Here is a 21,709-nt window from a genome sequence, read left to right on the forward strand (position 1 = left end):
TTTCCAAACCTCTTTGGAATCTGGGAGGATTCCCCTTTTTCTGAGAGTTTGCCAGTATGATTCTAATATTATAGAACTGATATTGATGTTATTCCTCAATATGATCTTCAAAATGGCTGAGTATGGTTGAGTTTTACATTGCCGAAAACCTCTCAAGTTTAATGTTGCCTAAACAATGGGCATCATAAATCAGGTTCAGGCTTCCTTGTTACAAACTTCTTCTCCTTGCCAGATTTAGAATCACTGACGTATAGGTGGATACCACCCAATCAAACTTAGCTGGGTAGGAAGATGCTGGCAGGGGCCTCCCCCATGACTCTAGTACTCATTGATGACTTTTTTTTTTAAACCACCTTTTCTAAAAAATGGCACCGTTATTCAGAATATAGACGCACAGGGAAGCCTACCCTTGTTCATTCCGATCTATGATCTGGCAACATGGATTTCCTAAAAAAAACTCCCTTTAAAGGGAACTTGTCACAATGAAAATGCAATGCACTCTGCCAGCACCATGTTATAGAGCAAGGGGAGCCGAGTTACTGGATATATAATTTTGTCAGAAAAGATTCAGTATAACCTGTGTTATAATCATTTACTCCTCAGCTCTTTCTGGGATCTTTTGTCTAGTGGGCGGTGTTATCAGTGATTGACAGAGATCTCCTTATGCACACTTATACAAGGAAAGCTGTCAATCACTGATAGGACCGCCTACTGGACCAAAAATTCCAGAAAGAGCAGACGTATAAGTGTTGAAAGCACAGATTATACGGAATCTTTTCTCACAAATCGATATATCAATCTGCTCAGCTCCTCCTGCTCTATAATATTCTGCCTGCTGATTTCACTGCATTTTCATGGTGACAGGTTCCCTTTAAGCAGAACGTGCTCATGAAACATTATGGATAATCTATGAAGCATATAATAAGCGACTGGACCTTTAAAATGTGATCATATTGCTATAGTGACAGTAGATCCGATGTCCCCTGGTGTCGGAAAGTTTTGTCCTTTGACCTGACATTAAAAAAACTTATCCAAAAATGACCTCAATATTTCATAAATTCATTTCCATCTTGAGTCACGATCTCCAGCGAGACAGCTGCTATAAAAAGTAAAAAGCCCTTTCCATATATAGAATTGATCATGGAAAACACAATTCAAACACTAAAAGAAAATCAAATGTACGACTGACAGATGATGGGAACAGAGTGCCCTAATAATCATCGACTGTCTAATGTCTACCAGCCCGGCGGATTGCTTCGACATTCTTATTTATCTGAAAGAATTGCTTAAAGGCAACCTGTCAGAATGTTTTGGGCTTCTTTTTTCTTAGTTAAACCACCACACTTTTATTTTAGCTTTTATAAAGCGTAACAATTTAGGAAATAACGCTATGTTCACATAACCAGTAGTGATCAACTAGAACGGACCCTGCGGTAATCCATAGGCAAAAAAAAGTTGTGCAGTCACAACTTTAGTCCACTTGAAAATAAAATGGCCTCTGCTGGATTTTTCTTTTTTAAACAATGAAGTCTATGGAAAACGGATCCAATAACTAGCTATCCGTTTTCTTCTGTTTGTAACGGATCCAAAAAGCCAAAAAATGGTTCCTTTACAAATGACGTCACATGAGCACCAGGAGAGCGAGTGCCGACAAAGCTGGAACGGCGCCGATGCCGGCGGCGAGTATAGCGGTTTTTATTTTATCAGGGGCAAACACTCAGATTGAAAAGGGGTTGTCCAAGTAGTGGACAAACCCTTTAAATAAAGATTTCGGCCAAAGGCAGCAAGAGATTTAGATAGTAACGTATTTTTTTTTCTTTTATCAGGGTTGTGTCCGCCACAAGGCAATCATTGTGTGCTGACAGACTACGTTTAAGCAGGCTATACACTAGGAAAAAATGTTTTTTGACTACTCCGCACTGATTTTTTTCTGTAACACCAAGGACTTTGCCAAAAAAAAAAAGAACAAAAGCAAATCTATGAGATATATTTGATCTGCTAGTAAGAATATTCATTTATTTTTGTTCAGATTTATAATGAAGGTTAAAATAATGATGTGAGAGTTTTTAAAGAGGACATATCACCTCCTGGGAAACACTGTGAACGAAAAGGAAACCTAAATATACATTTTTATCTCATTTTTTTTAATTGGGAAAGGTTAAGAAAAGCTTCCTTCCTAATTTAGTGATAAAAGCTCGTATTACATAAAAAGCAATGTAATAGATTCCTCTGAATTAAAAAGCAGCAGCCAAAGGAGCTACGGCCAGACTCGGACTGGCCAACAGGATAACAGGAGAATCCTCCGGTGGGCCCCCATGTAAGAGTAAGCCATTTACCCCAAACATGAGAAGTAGTTGGCCGATACATTAATTCACTATGTACAGACAAAAGCATCATCTCATCATTCATTCAACAAACTACCTAGCTTATCTTTACATAGAAGTAAATTTATGAAAGACGGTAATATAATATTTTCTTGAAGCTGAACAATGGGCCCCACAAATCAATGTTACTGGTGGGCCCTTGCTACCCCAAGTAAGACACTGGCTATGGCTAAATTTGGAAAACAATGGGGGGACTGGATTAGATGCTCAGCAGTATTATCTGGAGCACTGGCAATTTACGTGATTTTCTATTTACTAGTACCTTAATTTTTAATAATTAATTTGCTAAGATGTCCAATGTATGTTGCACACCAAAAAGGGATTAATGGATGCTGTTTTTGTGGAATGGAGTCGGTAAGGGTGAGAAAATGTATATGGTTCAAATATTTGGATGAACCATAGTTGTATATGTGTGCAATTTCTATATATGTGTTGTATATTGATCTCATGAATACCAATTATTCTGGTGCAAATGCTGAAACCAAACCAGAAAAAAAACCTTGCTAATATAGAAATTCTACATTAATGTAAAGAAACAAAACCTCGGATATGTGAATAATCATTATGGCTACATGGCCAAAAATGTTAAAAAAAGGTTGCTCAAGACACAGAGGGAGCAATAAACCACTTATAGGGCTTTATATATTTTGAGGGGAAAATTAGGGCCTGCAGTTAGCCTAAATTTCTTCCCTACCTGTCCACGGAGTCTGGCACCCTAGAAATTGGTGCCCTTGCTCCTCGGAGGCTGTGCCCTGAGAGGTCCCTAATTATGGAATTAATGTAACAGTCTATTATCAATATGGGACAATTCCCAGTAATTAATTACCATATATACTCGAGTATAAACTGAGCTTTTCAGCCCATTCTTTTATGCTGAAAGTGCCCCTTTCGGCTTATACTCGAGTCATTGTCCCAGGGGGTCAGCGGGGAGAGGGAGCGGCAGGAGTGGCGGCTGTCACATCATACTCACCTGCTTCCGTTGCGGTCCCTGCTTTTCCGATGGTCTCCGGTGTCCACAGCTCTTCCTGTGTTCAGCGGTCACGTGGTACCGCTCATTAAAGTAATGAATATGGACGCGACTCCACTCCCATAGGTGGAGCGCATATTTATTACTTTAATGAGCGGTACCATGTGACCGCTGAACGTGGGAACAAGCTGCCGGCGCACGCCAGAGACCATCGGAGAAGCAGGGACGTGCAGACTGCGCCAGGATGGTGAGTATAACAGGGGAGGGTGAGCCATGCGATATTCACCTGTCCCCGTTTCACCACCGGGCTGTGTCTTCCGCGTCCTCTGGCTGCGACGTTTAGGTCAGAGGGAGCAATGACATGGTTAGTGCACGCCCTCTGCCTGAACAGTCATTGCAGAGACCTGGAAGACACAGTGGCGCGCGGCGGTGGAACGGGGACAGGTGAATATCGCAAGTGCTGTGGGCCTGAGCCAGCGGCGACTCCGGCACCTGGCGCCCAGCGACGAGAGGTGAGTATGTCATTTTTTTTTTATCGCAGCAGCAGCAGCATATGGGGCCATCAACCTTTATGGGGCATGTTATTCTATGGAGCATCTTATGGGGCCATTAACCTTTATGGGGCATATTATTCTATGGAGCATCTTATGGGGCCATTATAAACCTTTGTGCACCATTATATGGGGAATATTTTAATATGGAGCATCTTATGGTGCCATCATTTACCTTTAATGCAGCATTATATGGGGCATATTTTTTGTATGGAGCATCTTATGGGGCCCATCATGAACTGTATGGAGAATTATATGGGGCTCCTGATTCAATATAGATATTCAAAAACACTTAACTGATGTCTCAATTAATTTTACTTTTATTGGTATCTTTTTATTTTTTAAATTTACCAGTAGCTGCTGCATTTCCCACCCTAGGCTTATACTCAGGTAATTAAGTTTTCCCAGTTTTTTATATTAGGACATATAAAAATTACCCTAATTACCAAAAAGTCTTAATAATTCCCAGCACAAGTACATGTCGCTAGAAAAGCTGGTAACTAAAGGATCAATCAATATGGCACAAAAAGTCCTCCAACGATCAATTGGAGCCATAGCACACTGCTCAAAAAAATAAAGAGAACACTTAAACAACAGAATCTAACTCGAAGTAAATCAAACTTCTGTGAAATCAAACTGTCCACTTAGGAAGCAACACTGTTTGACAATCAATTTCACCTGCTGTTGTGCAAATGGAATAGACAACAGATGGAAATTATTGGCAATTATCAAGACCCCCTCAATAAAGGAGTGGTTCTGCAGGTGGAGAGCACAGACTACATCTCAGTACCAATGCTTTCTAGCTGATGGTTTGGTCACTTTTGAATGTTGGTTGTGCTTTCACACTCGTGGTAGCATGAGACGGACTCTACAACCCACACAAGTGGCTCAGTAGTGCAGCTCATCCAGGATGGCACATCAATGCGAGCTGTGGCAAGAAGCTTTGCTGTGTCTGTCAGCGTAGTGTCCAGAGGCTGGAGGCGCTACCAGGAGACAGGCCAGTACACCAGGAGACATGGAGGGGGCCTTAGGAGGCACAAACAAGCAGAAGAAAGGTAGCATGTATACAACAGGGATCCCCAAAAGAGTAATTATTACAAAAAATATATAACCTTTATTGAATTTGTAATACAACAACACTGCAAAGAGTAAAAATCAATTAAAATTGCAAACTGCAAACAAAATTATACATTGACCCAAAATAAGGTCATGCCCCTGCCACACCTTAGTAATATAGAAAATAACCCCCGCATCAAGCCACATACATGTGTAGTAACAATATTAACCCCTAGAAGACAAGGGAGGGATACCAAGAAAAAAAGGGTCCCGCTTGTCCAGAGAATGCAACCAGGCAAAAAGGCCCGATTCTGTAGAAAAGAACAGTAAAATGGACACACAATAGGAAAATCCACTATTCAGATGAGCAATATTAACAGGTTTCATTTGAGAGACTTAGTAAATTATTAACAGCAAAATGTCTGCTAAAAAGCCCCCACAATACAATGATACTGGAAGTTAATTTCGTCTAAGCCCAGTGTGTAAACAGCCCTATAGAGCGACTTCTAGGAGGCTATAGAGAGGAACAATAATCCATATGTTAAGGCATATAATCAGGGGAAAAAAAACAAAAAACTGCACATATCAAGAAAGGCTTGTATCAATGGGACACATCCCCACATAGAAAAGCTTAGGAGAAGGCCTATACAACCTGAGCCTGTGGATGAAATCACCGCAAAACGATGCCTGCATGGAACATCGGTGCAACAAGGGATAAGAGAAATGAGGGAGGCAGAGGCATAAAATGCCCAACCACAAAAAAGGCATAGGATGGAACATACACCGTGGCTGAGAACGGTTATTATTGCACAGACATTGATTTAGAGTACCTAGGCGCAAAAGGGTAACTATTAAAAGGAGAAAAAAAAAAAAAGGGCAGAAAATAGGGAGTAATGCTGCCACAGGGAAACGCATCTCACGGACGCCGATCAATGCAAATGTAGTAGCTAAGAAAATACATTGATATAGATGTCAAGGGGGTTGATTGAAAACCCTCGACCAGCCATTAAAAAAAACAAACAAAACATAGCATTCAGAGTACAGCATACATTATGGGTAAAGGTACCGTCACATTAAGCGACGCTGCAGCGATATGGACAACGATGCCGATCGCTGCAGCGTCGCTGTGTGGTCGCTGGAGAGCTGTCACACAGACAGCTCTCCAGCGACCAACGATGCCGAAGTCCCCGGGTAACCAGGGTAAACATCGGGTTACTAAGCGCAGGGCCGCGCTTAGTAACCCGATGTTTACCCTGGTTACCAGTGTAAATGTAAAAAAAACCAAACACTACATACTTACATTCAGGTGTCTGTCGCGTCCCCCGGCGTCCGCTTCCCTGCACTGTGTAAGCGCCGGCCCTAAAGCAGAGCGGTGACGTGGGACGTGACAGACACCGGAATGTAAGTATGTAGTGTTTGGTTTTTTTTACATTTACAATGGTAACCAGGGTAAATATCGGGTTACTAAGCGCGGCCCTGCACTTAGTAACCCGATGTTTACCCTGGTTACCAGTGAAGACATCGCTGAATCCGCGTCACACACACCGATCCAACGATGTCAGCGGGTGATCCAGCGACGAAATAAGGTGCTGGCCTTCTAGCTCCGACCAGCGATATCACAGCGGGATCCAGATCGCTGCTGCGTGTCAAACACAACGATATCGCTATCCAGGACGCTGCAATGTCACGGATCGCTATCGTTATTGTTGTTAAGTTGTTCAGTGTGAAGGTACCTTAAGAGAGGCTATTGTTGCACAAACATTAATTTTGAATATTCAAACACGCGCGCGCGCGCGCACACACACACACACACACACACACACACACACACACACACACACACACACACACACACACACACACACAAGGGAACAAAGGAAAAAGGGGTAGGAAAAATATAGAACACCGGAAAAACATATTCAACAAAAATATGTAATATATATCCAGAAATTAAATACACAAAGGTAAACTAGTGTAAATGCCTAGAATAAACACATGTACTGAAAACCATGGTTTTCAACGGATAGAAGCTAGTTCATCCGTTATATATCTTGTGAACATTGGATCAAATTGCAATAATTTGCTTGTATAAATAGAAATAGAGATGGTTTATTAATATTTTGCATGTATAAAGATGGAAATTATTTATTGATCATAGTTATACCCACTCATAGGTCCCCTGATAAAGAACAATACACAAGGTATTTATCAAAAAAAGGGGGGGAATATTAAGATGGAAAAAAGAAGCAACAGTAGTCCTTCCAAGCTCATCTCCAGGTACTTCCTGGCCGTAGGAGGGCAACAACCCAGCAGCAGGACCACTACCTCCGCCTTTATGCAAGGAGGAACAGGAGTAGCACTGCCAGAGCCCTGCAAAATGACCTCCAGCAGGCCACAAATGTGCATGTGTCTGCACAAACGGTTAGAAACCGACTCCATGAGGATGGTCTGAGTGCCCGACGTCCACAGATTGGAGTTGTGCTCACAGCCCAACACCGTGCAGGACTCTTGGCATTTGCCACAGAACACCAGGATTGGCAAATTCGCCACTGGCGCCCTGTGCTCTTCACAGGTGAAAGCAGGTTCACACGGAGCACATGTGACAGACATAAGAGTCTGGAGACGCCATGGTGAGCGATCTGCTGCCTGTAACATCCTTCAGCATGACCGGTTTGTCAGTGGGTCAGTAATGGTGTGGGGAGGCATTTCTTTGGAGGGCCGCACAGCCCTCCATGAGCTCGCCAGAGGTAGCCTGACTGCCATTAGGTACCGAGATGAGATCCTCAGACCCCTTGTGAGACCATATGCTGGTGCGGTTGGCCCTAGGTTCCTCCTAATACAGGACGATGCCAGACCTCATGTGGCTGGAGTGTGTCAGCAGTTCCTGCAAGATGAAGGCACTGAAGCTATGGACTGGCCTGCCCGTTCCCGAGACCTGAATCCAATTGAGCACGTCTGGGACATCATGTCTCGCTCCATCCACCAACGTCACGTTGCACCACAGACTGTCCAGGAGTTGGCAGATGCTTTAGTCTAGGTCTGGGAGGAGATCCCTCAGGAGACCATCTGCCGCCTCATCAGGAGCATGCCCAGGCATTGTACAGTAGGGAGGTCATACAGGCACGTGGAGGCCACACATAATACTGAGCATCTTTTCCTTACATCCTTCCTTGAGGCATTTCCACTAAAGTTGGATCAGCCTGTAATTTGATTTTCCACTTTGATTTTGAGTATCATTCGAAATCCAGACCTCCATGGGATATTCATTTTGATTTACATTGATAATTGTTATGTTTTATTGTTCTGAATACATTCCACTATGCAATGAATAAAAATCTGCAACTGAAATATTTCATTCAGAGATATCTAGGATGTGGTATTTTAGTGTTCCCTTTATTTTTTTGAGCAGTGTATAATAAAAGATTTATCAGAATTGTAATTTATCAAGATAAATGAATACAAATGTTATTTATGAGGTGACTTTTACTAAGCCTGGCACAATTGCCTTCAAGGCCACCGTAGAGGCGGCCTTTCAGTTATATGGCTAGAAAATTATTATTTTGATCAATGATTTGCACTCCAGCCAAATGTTCTACCGTTGGGTCCTGCAACGATGAGCGGAAAGGTGCATTTTTATCCTCTTTAGAATGCAGAGTCAGTGTGCATGCTCAACTTGCACTCCATTCATTTCCTATGGCTACGCTTGGCTTTTCCCTGCAGTCGGGTAAAGAATGAATGGCATTCGGGCATCCCACCTTTTCGCTCCAATTTACAACAGAATATAAGTTCCCAGTCCGGGATGTAAGTTCTCTGTTTTGTCGATTGGTAAACGTCCCATTGGCCGGACACCCACCAATCAATAAGTGATCACATATCTTCAAAATAAATTGATGACAACATGATTTCACCGATCAACCCCTTTAAGGAGGAATTTTAACCAAATTTTTCATGTTCAAGTGGACACAATGCAATTGTGGCTAAAGAGAAGAATAAAACTTTTTGGATTTCTTTTAATTTCACCTTTCCATTGCGGAGATATTAGCAGTCAAAGTATTTGGCCTCTAAAGAGTTAACTTTAGTTAAGTCTAAGTGGGTGTTATCCCCTAGAAACTCAAACAGGGAGAAGTGCAGCCCCCAGTGAAAGCTATCTGATAACACCCACTTGGCCTTAACTAAAGTTAACTCATTAGGTGCTAAATAGTTTGATTGCTTATATCTTCGCACAGGAAAGGCAACCTTAAAAATAGTCAAAAAAAGTTTTATTCCACTCTGCAGCCACTATTACACTGCGCTCGGTTCAACATGAAACGATTGGTAAAAAGTTCTCTTTATTTTTAGCTTATTGGAAATCTAAATTTTCAGCACACAAAGAAAACTCCTGGTACAAAGAGCCTCCACTCTCCATATGTTGAGAAAAAAAAAATCAATCATTTGATTGTACATCCCTATTTTTCTCTAGAAAGTAGGACGAAATACAAGCTTCGCATATAAATAAGGACACACATCAATGCTTTTCTTCAAAGATCCATCCTGGGTCATCGCATACACCAACACTCAATGCTCAATTATTCACAAAGAATTCAGTGATCTGTCAACATCTTGCTGGCATTTCTAAGTAATGCTTTTCATATGCTCCCAGTAAAAAAAAAGAAAACATGCAAAAAAATAAATAAAACCCATATGTAAAAGAAAACACAAAGGCAAATAAAAGAAAACAGAACAGAAAAAAAAAAAACAAAACGATTATTGTTATTCACAGAGCGCAGAAATATAAAACTAAGGTAGACTATAAAAAAACAAAACAATAACTGTAAAATCCATTTACAGTAAACTCAAGGGGTTGTCCTGCTGCAGAATAAAATTGGAGCCAATCAGATTCCTCCCTGATACTAATTTTTATTGCTAAAAAAAAAAAAAAAAAACTATTAACACTTCTATTTTTGAAAGCATTCTTACTTTGCAACTTTTTGCTTTATACCTGCTTAAAACTTTTGCACAGCTCTGTATCTTTACCTTTTTTATGACTTAGAATGACTTATTATATCATATAATATACAAGATAATTCAGAAATGCCATCTGATCTCATGTTTACTCATGTCATACTTTAAAGATGCTTGGTGGCCATGTTAGACCCTGACTGCCACAGCAACCCATAAGCACTCATCGATCATGTCTTGGATGGGGTCGATAGGCGGATAGATGGAGGCTAGACCCTGTTCTAACCACTTAAATGCTTCAGCGGGTATTGACAGCAGCATCTAAGGGTTCAAAGGGGGTTGTCCACTACTAGGGCAACCCCTTCTTGATCAAAATGTTTGACCTCAACAAAATAATAAAGCCTATGCTCCCCTCCTGTGCCGGGGCTGTTCCCATGGTGTCATCACAAATCAGCGCTGGCGTCACTGTCCCCGCATTTGGACAAATTGAATGTGAAGAGGATGTCGGCAGAGGCTGATCTCGGACTTCCTCTTCCTGCTCATTTTGACATGAGGCGGGGACAGTGACACCAGAGCTGATTGGGCGCTGACATCATGTGTCACACCACCAGAACCCCGAGGAGAGTGAGTGCTGACACCGCAGGAATGGCGCCGGTACAGGAGGTGAGTATAAGGTTTATTATTTTATGGGAGCCAAGAGAGGGGTATGAGAAGAAGTTGTCCAAGTAGAGGACAACTTCTTTAAATATTAAGATATAAGCTGGCTTTTATCCCGGATGCTGCATTAGGAGCCATTGAGCTCGACAGTGCACTGATCAACGTAACAAAAATGTATGTCACAGTGTGGGAACCTACAAACGACCAAGGCACTTTCCTCATAGGTCGGGAAAAGTTTTAACTGCCTATTACATCAGTGATGCTGTGTACAGGGCAAAGCTCTGTCCTCTCTCTATAGGCTGTGCAAGGATTTAGGAAAAGAGAAAAGCAGAAAGGTGCGAGGCCTCAGAGCTGTATGGACAGTCAACAGTGAAGGAAATGATTATTTGATCCCTTGCTGATTTTACAAGTTTGACAAAGACATGAACAATCTATAATTTTAAGGGTAGGTTAATTTTAAACATTGAGAGATAGAATATCAAAAATAAAATCCAGAAGATCACATTGTATAAATTATATACATTTATTTGCATCTTGCAGTGAGAAATACGTATTGGATCTCCTACCATCCATTAAGAGTTTTTGCTCGTACAGACCAGTTAGACGCTCCTAATCAATTAGTTACCTGTCTTAAAGACAGCTGTCTTACATAGTCACCTTTATAAAAAGACTCCTGTCCACAGACTCAATTTATCAGACTCTAACCTCTACAACATAGGCAAGAACAAAAAGCTTTATAAGGATGTCAGGGACAAGAGCATAGACCTGCACAAAGCTGGAATGGGCTTCCAAACCATAAGTAAGACGCTGGGTGAGAAGGAGACAACTGTTGGTGCAATAGTAAGAAAATGGAAGAAATACAAAGTTACTGTCAATCGACATAGATCTGGGGTACCATGCAAAATCTCACCTCGTGGGGTATCCCTGATCATGAGGAAGGTGAGAGATCAGCCTAAAACTACATGGGGGAACTTGTTAATGATCTCAAGGCAGGTGGGACCACACTCACCAAGAAAACCATTGGTAACACATTACGCCGTAAAGATTTAAAATCCTGCAGTGCCGGCAAGGTCCCAATGCTCAAGAAGTCACATGTGCAGGCCAGTCTGACGTTTACCAATGAACACCTGGATGATTCTGTGATTGGGAGAAGGAGCTGTGGTCAGATGAGACAAAAATTGAGGTGTTTGGCATTAACTCAACTCGCCGTGTTTGGAGGAAGAGAATTGCAGCCTAGGACCCAAAGAACACCATCCCCACTGTCAAGCATGGAGATGTAAACATTATGTTTGGGGGGCCTTTCTCTGCTAAGGGCACAGGACTACTTCACCGAATCAATGGGAGAAAGGATGGAGCCATGGACCGTAAAATCCTGAGTGACAACCTCCTTCCCTCTGCCAGGATATTAAAAATGAGTCGTGGCTGAGTCTTCCAGCAATACAATGACTCAAAACATACAGCCAAGGCAACAAAGGAGTGGCTGAAGAGCTGAAGAAGAAGCACATTAAGGTCATGGAGTGGCCTAGCCAGTCTCCACACCTTAATCCCATAGAAAACTTATGGAGGGAGTTGAAGCTCTGAGTTGCTAAGTGACAAGCTCAAAATGTTAATGATTTAGAGAAGATCTGCAAAGAAGAGTGAACCAAAATTCCTACTAACATGTGCGCAAACCTCATCATCAACTACAAAAAAAGTCTGACTGCTGTGCTTGCCAACAAGGGTTTTGCCACCAAGTATTAAGTCTTAAGTCAAATAGCTATTTCTCACAGCTAAATGCAAATAAATTTATGTAATTTATAAAATGTGATTTTCTGGATTTTATTTTTGATATTCTATCTCTCAATTTTAAAATTAACCTACCAACCTACCTATTAACCTACCAACATTTTTTTAAACACATCCAATTGTGTTAATTATTATTATTCCAAGATCTATTGATTAAAATTAACTTTAAGTCCAACCTAAAACCTAACATGTTGATCGAGAGGAAGGCAAAAACTCCATGAGGCACATGCCAATTGCCCCATATTAGTGGAAAACATCCTTCCTAACTCAACATACAGCAATCAGACTAGTTCTCTGGATCAAAATCCCATCACACAATCTAGTTGTCATAACCTGTAATATATAACTTTCAAGAAAATCATCCATGCCTCCTTAAACTTCTGTAGTGAATCCACCATTACAATATCATGGGTCAGAGAGTTTCATTTTCTCACTGCTTTTACAGTAAAGAATCTGCATCTGGGATTATGATTACACCTTCACTCCTGTATATGTAGAGGATGCCCCTTGTCACTGTCACAGGCCTTGGTGTAAAAAGATCATCAGAAAGATCTCTGTATGGTCTCCTGATATATTTGTACATTGTGATTAGATCGCCCCTAAACCTTTGTTTTTCCACAGTGAATAACCCAAAGTATAACAACATGTCTTGGTATTGAAGTCCACCCATTCCCTAAATAACCTCGGTCGCTTTGTTCAGCTATGTCCTTCTTATACACGCGAGCCCAAAATTGTACGCGGTAATTGGGGTATCAGAGGGTGACTGGGTGGTACAGAGTAAGAGAGCAACACAAAGTGATAGGGTATAGCAGAAAATAACCGGTGACATAACAACATAGGGTGTACGAAATATGTCACATGGGGTGACACAGTAACAGGATGGAACATGTGGTGACATAGGGCGATAGGGTATAATAGGGGGTGGCGACCACTGATATAATGACAGTTAGCTAGTTGCTAGTGGTCGTAACCATGGAGACCTAAGGTCCTGCAATGCCTGCACATGAGGAAAGAGACATAGTGAATCAGAAAAACCATACTACATTACTAATTGGAATAAGAATATTACACCTACTACATATTGATAGGATCTTAGAGATGGGAATACCCCTTTTAAGATCCAGAACAGACTGAATAGTGTTCGAGTACCTTTCCTTCTGGCACCGTTACATTAGCTGCTGGTGAGGACTCAGTTGTTGACGTTGATGGAAACATATGGAAGCTGGCGTCTCTCGGCGACCGCACAATTTCATTCTGCCGGTAAAGTCTATGGTGACGTAACTTTGACACCCAAGCATCAAAAGTGTCCTGAGATTTTACCTACAGAGAAAATGCAATGAAGAACATCACACAGGTATAACCACAGCGCTATATGAATTAACGTATATTATAATGATGGATAACAAAGCCATACACCTATCAGTAGGGCCATCCAATGTGTATGGCGGCCTCTCATCTCTCTACCCATGCACACTGTCAGGATTCCCCTCTATTTCCAGCCTGTCACGTGGCAGTCACATGTCAACTAGCTTCTCATTCTCAAAAGAAAACAGAGAAGCAGGAAAATGCTGTGGTCGGCACGTGACCACCAGTATGCAAACCACGTAATGCAATCAAGGGAGTGCACACTCGAGCTGGAAATAGAGGGGAATCCTGACAATGAGCACATTGCACACTGTCAGGATCCGGTCATCTACAGTCACTTAGAGTGACTGCAAAACTGTACGGCGTGCCCAGAGAACCTCTTTAAAAGATTATGTTGGGGCAAAGAAGGAACAGGCATTTGGAATCTTAAAGGGAATTGGAGAGATTGATTTTTTTGCTAATCTGAGAGAAACATGATGTAGCAGCAGAGACCTTGATTCCAGTGATGTATCACTTACTGTTACTGCAGCAAACTGCTCATTCTTGTTGTATCTGCTGCAGATCTAGCAGTTCTCTGAATGCTGAGCTCTGTATAACCCTGCCCACACCACTGATTGTCAGCACTCTATCTACACTGCGCATAGGCAGTAAGTTGCCAATCAGTAGTGTGGGTGGGGTTATACAGACACCATGAATATGGAGGACTACATGGCAGCAGGTTTACCAATCCTCTAATGATAAAATCGCTGTTATAGCAGCAGGAGATGATGAAAATTACAGCAAACAGCCCAGTAAGTGACATCACTGTATTCAGGGTCTCTGGATCTACAATATGCTGCTCTCAGATTAGGTGGCAAAAATCTGGTGGCAGATTCTATTTAATGCCTCTAACTTTAGTATTTTGGGGGAGATAAGCCTCCATCTTGAAAACACATGCGTACTCCCCCAAGTCGAGCATGCATGTGCATAGGCGAGTAAGAGAGACCGCTAACATTTATCTCAGCTGTATAAGCGCCTCTAGTTGTGTAACTGTGAGGGAGCGATCCTCAGGCATACTCTCCATAATGGAGCAGTCAGATGGCCGTACTTTCAGTCCCATCTCACAAAACATCGGATCACACTCAGACCAATGTTACTCTATAGGACTGCGCAGAAGTCCGATTTTTTTCCTCGGACCGCTTTTTTCCAAGCAAGACAAAATTGAGCGCGCACAATTTGCATCCGCACATCGGATCACACTCAGCCATGCAAGTCAATGGGTCCATGAAAAAAACAAAACTGGACCATCCGAGGGTGGTACGATTTCCAAGGACTGATAGGATGGAGAAGATGGAGATTTTTTTTTTTACATCTTCTCCACATTCGGGAAAATCGGATCTCACCATGATCAACGGAACTGCTGGAGGAATGTCATAAGTGCTCACTGCAGATTTCTACAGCGCCCACTGAGTTCAATACTAAGTGTAGAAATCTATTCGCAGCTAGCTCCCTCTAATGGTGACTTCATGCAGGCAAAATGTCCTTATTTATCAATAAGGAATAAAAATATTACACAGATATAGTATAGAATCAATCAGCACAGATTTGTAAGCCTAAAAACATGTGGAAATTATCCCATTTGGAATTTTACAATTTGACCCAATCATTTTTTTTTGGACACCCCTGGTGGTCCTCTTCATCTGGACCAGCATTTATTTTTTGTATTATATTCATACATTTCTAGAGAGCTCATTTACTCAAGACAAATCAACAAAGCAAACCTTAAGATGATAAATGTTCTCCTCGGTGTCCAGATCTATCCTCCGAGCCTTTTTCTTAATGGACATAACAGACAACCCAACATCTATACTTCCGTGTACTTTCCCTTTCTGAGTCTAAAAAGAAAGCAGATACTGTAAGAACACAAACATTTTATAAAAGTGGTTATATTTATAGTGCAGAATTACAAATCTTTTTATACCGCATCCACACCACATATTCCTTACAAAATAATGAATATTCAGCAGGGTCATAAAAGAGCACATATCTCACCACTGTCTAGCCCTTACAAAGTATTGAAGCCCTTTCATACACCTCATAATGTACGAAAACAAAAAAAATTCCCCCGCACTCACAGTATGGTGACCCTACAGTGACTCCAACACAGTATGATGGCCCCTACCGTCCCCCACACACAGTATGATGGCCCCTACAATCCCCCACACACAGTATGATGGCCTCTACAGTCCCCCACACACAGTATGATGGCCCCTACAGTCCCCCACACACAGTATGATGGCCTCTACAGTCCCCCACACACAGTATGATGGCCCCTACAGTCCCCCACACACAGTATGATGGCCTCTACAGTCCCCCACACACAGTATGATGGCCCCTACAGTCCCCCACACACAGTATGATGGCCCCTACAGTCCCCCACACACAGTATGATGGCCCCTACAGTCCCCCACACACAGTATGATGGCCCCTACAGTCCCCCACACACAGTATGATGGCCCCTACAGTCCCCCACACCCAGTATGATGGCCCCTACAGTCCCCCCACACACAGTATGATGGCCCCTACAGTCCCCCACACACAGTATGATGGCCCCTACAGTCTCCCACACACAGTATGATGGCCCTTACATTCCCCCGCACACAGTATGATGGCCCCTACAGTCCTCCACACACAGTATGATGGCCCCTAAAGTCCCCCACACACAGTATGATGGCCTCTACAGTCCCCCCCACACAGTATGATGGCCTCTACAGCTTTAGTAGAGCTGACAAGTCCGCTGAAAATATTAGTCATTCAGGGATTCACTGCAGGCATATATTTGAATGCTGCTATATGTATGTTTTTTGTTTGGTTGTTTTTTTTTTACGTTTTCACCTGCAATTTTATTTCACTTTGTTGCCAGACACTTAGAGTATATTCACATATTGCATTTTGTTGCGTTTTTTTAATGCAAATATTAAGCTGCGTTTAATCTGCTTTCAAAAAAGCAGGTTTTGCTGAGTTTTTCCTGTTGTCTCTTGTAAATGTTGATAAAGTATAGTGTCCCCCACCAAAAAAAAGCCTGATTAAGCTTGCTTAGGTCTTTGCACCCTAAGCTCAGCAAAAACTGATACCTGCGTTTTTGCACTTACTCATTGTTTCCTATCTCATCTCATAGCCTTTGCTGGTATTGTAAGATGCAACATAAAATTTGCATTAAAAAAATGCAGCAAAAAAAACAAAAAACAAAACACAGCAGAAATGCAACGTGTGAACATAGCCTTATTGTATTCCAGTTTAGAATGTGGCAGGAAGTATATCCAATGTAACACCTCCTGCTGTGCATACGCATGTACAGTCACTAAACTCTGCTACTAAAACTTCTCAGATGTTATGAGCTAAGACTGACAAAGAGCTAAGCCTGACAATTATCTAGACACATTTCCCCGCACTGTGGAGGCACAACTAGACTTTTCCTACTGCAGAGAACAGACTGCAGTATTTCCACCCACAGATCTGCACCATCAATGCTCCTTATAAGTTGTTTGGTAAGTAAAGCTTTCTGCCTGTTGCTAACTCATTTGCATCTCGAGCACACAATCATAATACCAAAGTTCAAGTAATGGCTATGAAATATTAAGTATTCAACATTGAAGATCAGTGCAATCACTTACATCAATAGGCGATTTGGAATACTTCAGTATACCATTTTCTAAGACGAAAAATCTCTGCAAAAAAATATAAATAATGTAAAGAGAGGAAATAAATGCACAAAATGGGTTTTTTTCTATCTAAAATGCAAAGAGACTAGGATTGAAAAAAAGAATGAAGGTATAAATAATGTCCATTAGTATAAATGTTGCCAGTATATGTCATTTTCTAAGGCTTGGTTCACATCTGCGTTTCCTTCCATTTTTAAAACATCTGTTTGCATTCAATGGATACATTAAATGCAATGAATATTTGATGCAGACAAAAGGACATTCCATTTGTAGATTTTTTTACAGAATAAAATACAGCAGAGTACATTATTTTTCACTGTGAAAATAAATTAATAGACAGAACAAAGCCAAACTGAAGTCTCTAGAAATCCTATTTACATCAATGTAAACTTTAACTTAAAGGGTTAATCTCAAGTTGTATCTTGAGCAGTACACAACTGGTAAGTCTCCTTACTTCAATGTTGAGGAGGGGGTGGGCACTTCTCCTTGAGTGACAGTTAAGCTCAGCAGCAGGAAACTGACCACATCGGGGTACTGTGACATACTAAATGGGTGGTCCGACATACAAAGTATTTTTCACCCTAAATCACAATCTATTTAAAGGGAACCTGTCACTAGTTTTGTGACATAGCAGCTAAAAACATCACCAAAACATCACATTGCCCAAACTGCGGGCAAAGCTGAAAAATGGGAAGTGCGCATGCGCCAGCAAAACTTATTTCCGGTACATGGAAGTAATTCCAGTACATGAGCCAGAAATATGTGTGCAAGCAGTGTCTATTGTGACATTTGGTGACAGATTGGCATAGCTGTAACTAAGGGTATTCTAGATTTCTTAATATGTTCACATTCTTCCAATTTTGTTATTCTATTTGATCTAAGGGGTTGTCCACTACTAGGACGACACCCCCTCCTTAAACTAAATGTTCAGCCCTGATAAAATAATAAAGCCTATAGATAATAATAAAACCTTTAAAGGTTATATTTTGACTACTGTCCTTTGATGCTGGAGAATATCTCCTTTTGGACCATTGAGACTTCTAAAAAGGCGTAAATAGAATAATGAATTGAGTGCAAACAAAAAAAAAGGCGAAAAACACAAGAGTAGACAAAAAACGGGTGCAAAGGCAATGATGAAACAGGGCCATTGTACTTTCCGTCACCGATATACCTATATCCTCCATAAAGGATTTCATCACTGCGTCTTCCTTTTGTGCCCAAGCAGCATTAATAACACCTTCTGCTTGATCAGAAATATTTTTCCCTACTAAACCAATCTAAACTAATCAATTTCACATTTTACAATTTTCTTACCTTTCCTCTACTTTATCACTCACCTCCTTGGCCCTTGCATTGCGGATTTATCAGCTTTACAGTCACCGCTCTCTATAGCTTCTGGGGAATGCCATGTAATTGGCGACACTGACGCTCACGTAATTTATCCAGGCATTAAAAAATCTATTGCAAACCTGAATAGATGGGCGACTTTGAACATTTTACTGTTTAGAAATTATATCAAGCGGCGACCTAAACAGAATTCATCCAGTGCCGTATGACACATCGTGCACACAAAATCCACTTGAAATAAGGAGGTTAATGGTCTATAAACTATTTTTCCCTCTTTTTTCCTATATTGCTTGAATTTTAACGGTTGCCGCCAGGTTTAACACACTGTCAACAACCAAATGTAAGGCAATGGCAACCGAAGATTAATTACATTCATCTAAATGGCGGCAAAGCACAACTACAAATGCATGGCTGCCCGTACCTTCCCCGACAAGACCATCCAATCGCATTGGCAGCTCCCTCCTGGAAGGGAATGTCTTTAAGGCCAAACTAACCCATTGGGCTTTAATGGACCTAGTATGGATAGCGATGCCAGGCCGGGCTGGGCCGCCCCAGGGTCTACCGATCTGAACTTGAAAACCTCAAAGTCATTTATGAGGCTTTTGAGTTCTAGCCTGGAGAAGTGTGGCCAGTCCGGACATCGCTGTCCAATATTCGGACCAGGAAAGTTAGAAGAGTGAAACAGCGCCTCATTTGCCCATGAGTTGTGTCTGGTAGGGTTGAGCGACTTTCATTTTTTCACGCTCGAGTCGGGTTTCGCGAAACCCGACTTCCTCAAAAGTCGAGTCGAGTGAAATCGGCCGATTATCGCGAAGAGTCGGGGATCGACCGAAACACGAAACCCAATGCAAGTCAATGGGAAAAAAATCCTCCTCCTCCGGCGATAGGCATGCACGCCCCTGACACCTATGTCATCACGCTGCCCACACTCTTTCATTTGCTGAAAAATGGAGCTGAACGCGTCATATGAAACGCGACTTTGGCACGAAGATCGCCGACCACATGGCCGATCCCACACTAGGATCGGGTCGGGTTTCATGAAACCCGACTTTGCCAAAAGTCGGCGACTTTTGAATTTGTCCGATCCGTTTCGCTCAACCCTAGTGTCTGGTATTACAGCTCAGCTTACTTGGTGTGAATTTTGGGCTAACCGGCAAGTGCAATACTGCTGTTTTTGGAAGAAACCAAACACATTTTTCTAATCGTGGACTCTTCTTTAATTAAAAAAAAAAGTTGGGTATGAATTTCTGAATGAGATTAATAACACTTGCATCAAATTCTTACATGATTAATTCAGGTATGAGCAACGCCCTGACCCTTACTTTATGCCAGCCTTTTAGTGGCCATTTTCTTTTCTTCAGCATGAATCCTTCATGTTTTTCAGGTTTCTGGACACTTGTCTGTCCTATCTTCAGCCCCTCTATGATTTCCCAGTTGTCTCCTTCCTGGGGAAAAAGAACATTAATGTTTCACACCGATATATCAGCATGTCCTTTGTGTACACACGACACAGAACAAATTAATAAATCAAGTGGAAAGACCCTTTAAGAAGAGTCAATATTGACTTTTAGGATTGCCAATTCCAATAGGTGGTGCTAGAGTTCTTGTTCTCTTCCTTTCCAAAGAGGCTATTTGCATAATTAAATTTGCAGGGTAACATTGCATGGCCTATAAGTGTCCCTACGCTTTACCGCTCAGAACACACCGAGCAATCTTATCTGTATTATCTATGGACAGTGAAAAATGTATGGAACTGTAAAGATCCAGTAAATTGTAACAACATTTCTCAGAATGGACCTTGATGGTATCAATGCCTGATCATTCATCACTGGTCTGGAATCACCACTTGTGCTTAAGAACCAAGGTGATACTGTAAGGACTATTTCCCTCTTTACGAACAAGATTACTAAGGCTGCAGACAAATCTTTCCATATACAACCCCAATTCCAAAAAAAGTTGGAACGCTGTGTAAAATGCAAAGAATGCAATAATTTGTAAATCTCTTATATTTTATTCACAACAGAACATAAAACACAGATCAGAACGTGAAAGATAGACATTTCTCCTTTTTATTTGAAAAAAATAACATCTGTGCCGGTTTCTGCTTGAGCTGCTAGGCGGCGCCACACTTTCATTGCAGGTAGTGCTTAACAGCATCAATCCTAATTTATTCCCTCGCGCATCACCCCTACTCTGGAACCCTCTACCCCAACACATCAGACTCTCGCCTACCATCAAAATCTTCAAAAAGAACCTGAAGACCTACCTCTTCTGACAAGCCTATAACCTGCAGTAACCACCGATCGATCAAACCGCTGCACGACCAGCTCTATCCTCACCTACTGTATCCTCACCCATCCCATGTAGATTGTGAGCCCTCGCGGGCAGGGTCCTCTCTCCTACTGTACCAGCTGTGACTTGTATTGTTTAAGATTATTGTACTTGTTTTTATTATGTATACCCCTCCTCACATGTAAAGCGCCATGGAATAAATGGCGCTATAATAATAAATAATATTATTATTATTATAATTCCTGGCACTTGTGGCTCTGGCCAGTCCAGAAGCTTTGGGCTAAATAATGTTAGTTTGGGTTTCATTCAGCTGTTAGCACTGGATGGGGCTTTTCACTTTATAAACCCCTGTGAATCAGTTCCCACTGCCAGTTAATGTCTCTTCTACCTGGTTTTACCCGTGTTCTGTGTAACTGGTGGTTCATCCTGATTTATCCTGTTCCCTGACCTCGGGTAGTTTATTGACGTTTATCCTGCCTGATGATTTTGTACCTCTCGTACCTCCTGGATCTGACCTGGCTACCTGACTATTCTTCTGCCAGCTTGTGCCACCAAACAGTAGTTCACTCTGTAGCTCCAGCCCATGGACACCTATGTAAGTCAAGATCCCTGTACAGGGGGTTATGGTGTGAAGGCCAGGGCAAACCCTGGGTTTTTGGAAATGGA

General features: G+C 41.7%; 1 protein-coding gene across 7 annotated transcripts in view; it reads right to left on the reverse strand.

Annotated features, from left to right (window-relative positions):
- Window positions 1-21,709, reverse strand: part of OSBPL6 (oxysterol binding protein like 6) — a 242,647-nt gene that overhangs the window by 71,383 nt on the left and 149,555 nt on the right. For all 7 annotated transcript variants that reach the window (XM_077272617.1, XM_077272614.1, XM_077272613.1 and 4 more), the window contains exons 4-7: window positions 20,074-20,196; window positions 17,357-17,410; window positions 15,464-15,577; window positions 13,488-13,658 (exon numbers count right to left, since the gene is read on the reverse strand). In XM_077272617.1, coding sequence (XP_077128732.1) covers window positions 13,488-13,658; window positions 15,464-15,577; window positions 17,357-17,410; window positions 20,074-20,196 — 462 coding nt within the window. The remainder of the gene's footprint in view (window positions 1-13,487; window positions 13,659-15,463; window positions 15,578-17,356; window positions 17,411-20,073; window positions 20,197-21,709) is intronic.

This window comes from Ranitomeya variabilis, chromosome 7, assembly GCF_051348905.1.
Source record: "Ranitomeya variabilis isolate aRanVar5 chromosome 7, aRanVar5.hap1, whole genome shotgun sequence".
In the NCBI taxonomy this organism is placed as follows: Eukaryota; Metazoa; Chordata; class Amphibia; order Anura; family Dendrobatidae; genus Ranitomeya; species Ranitomeya variabilis.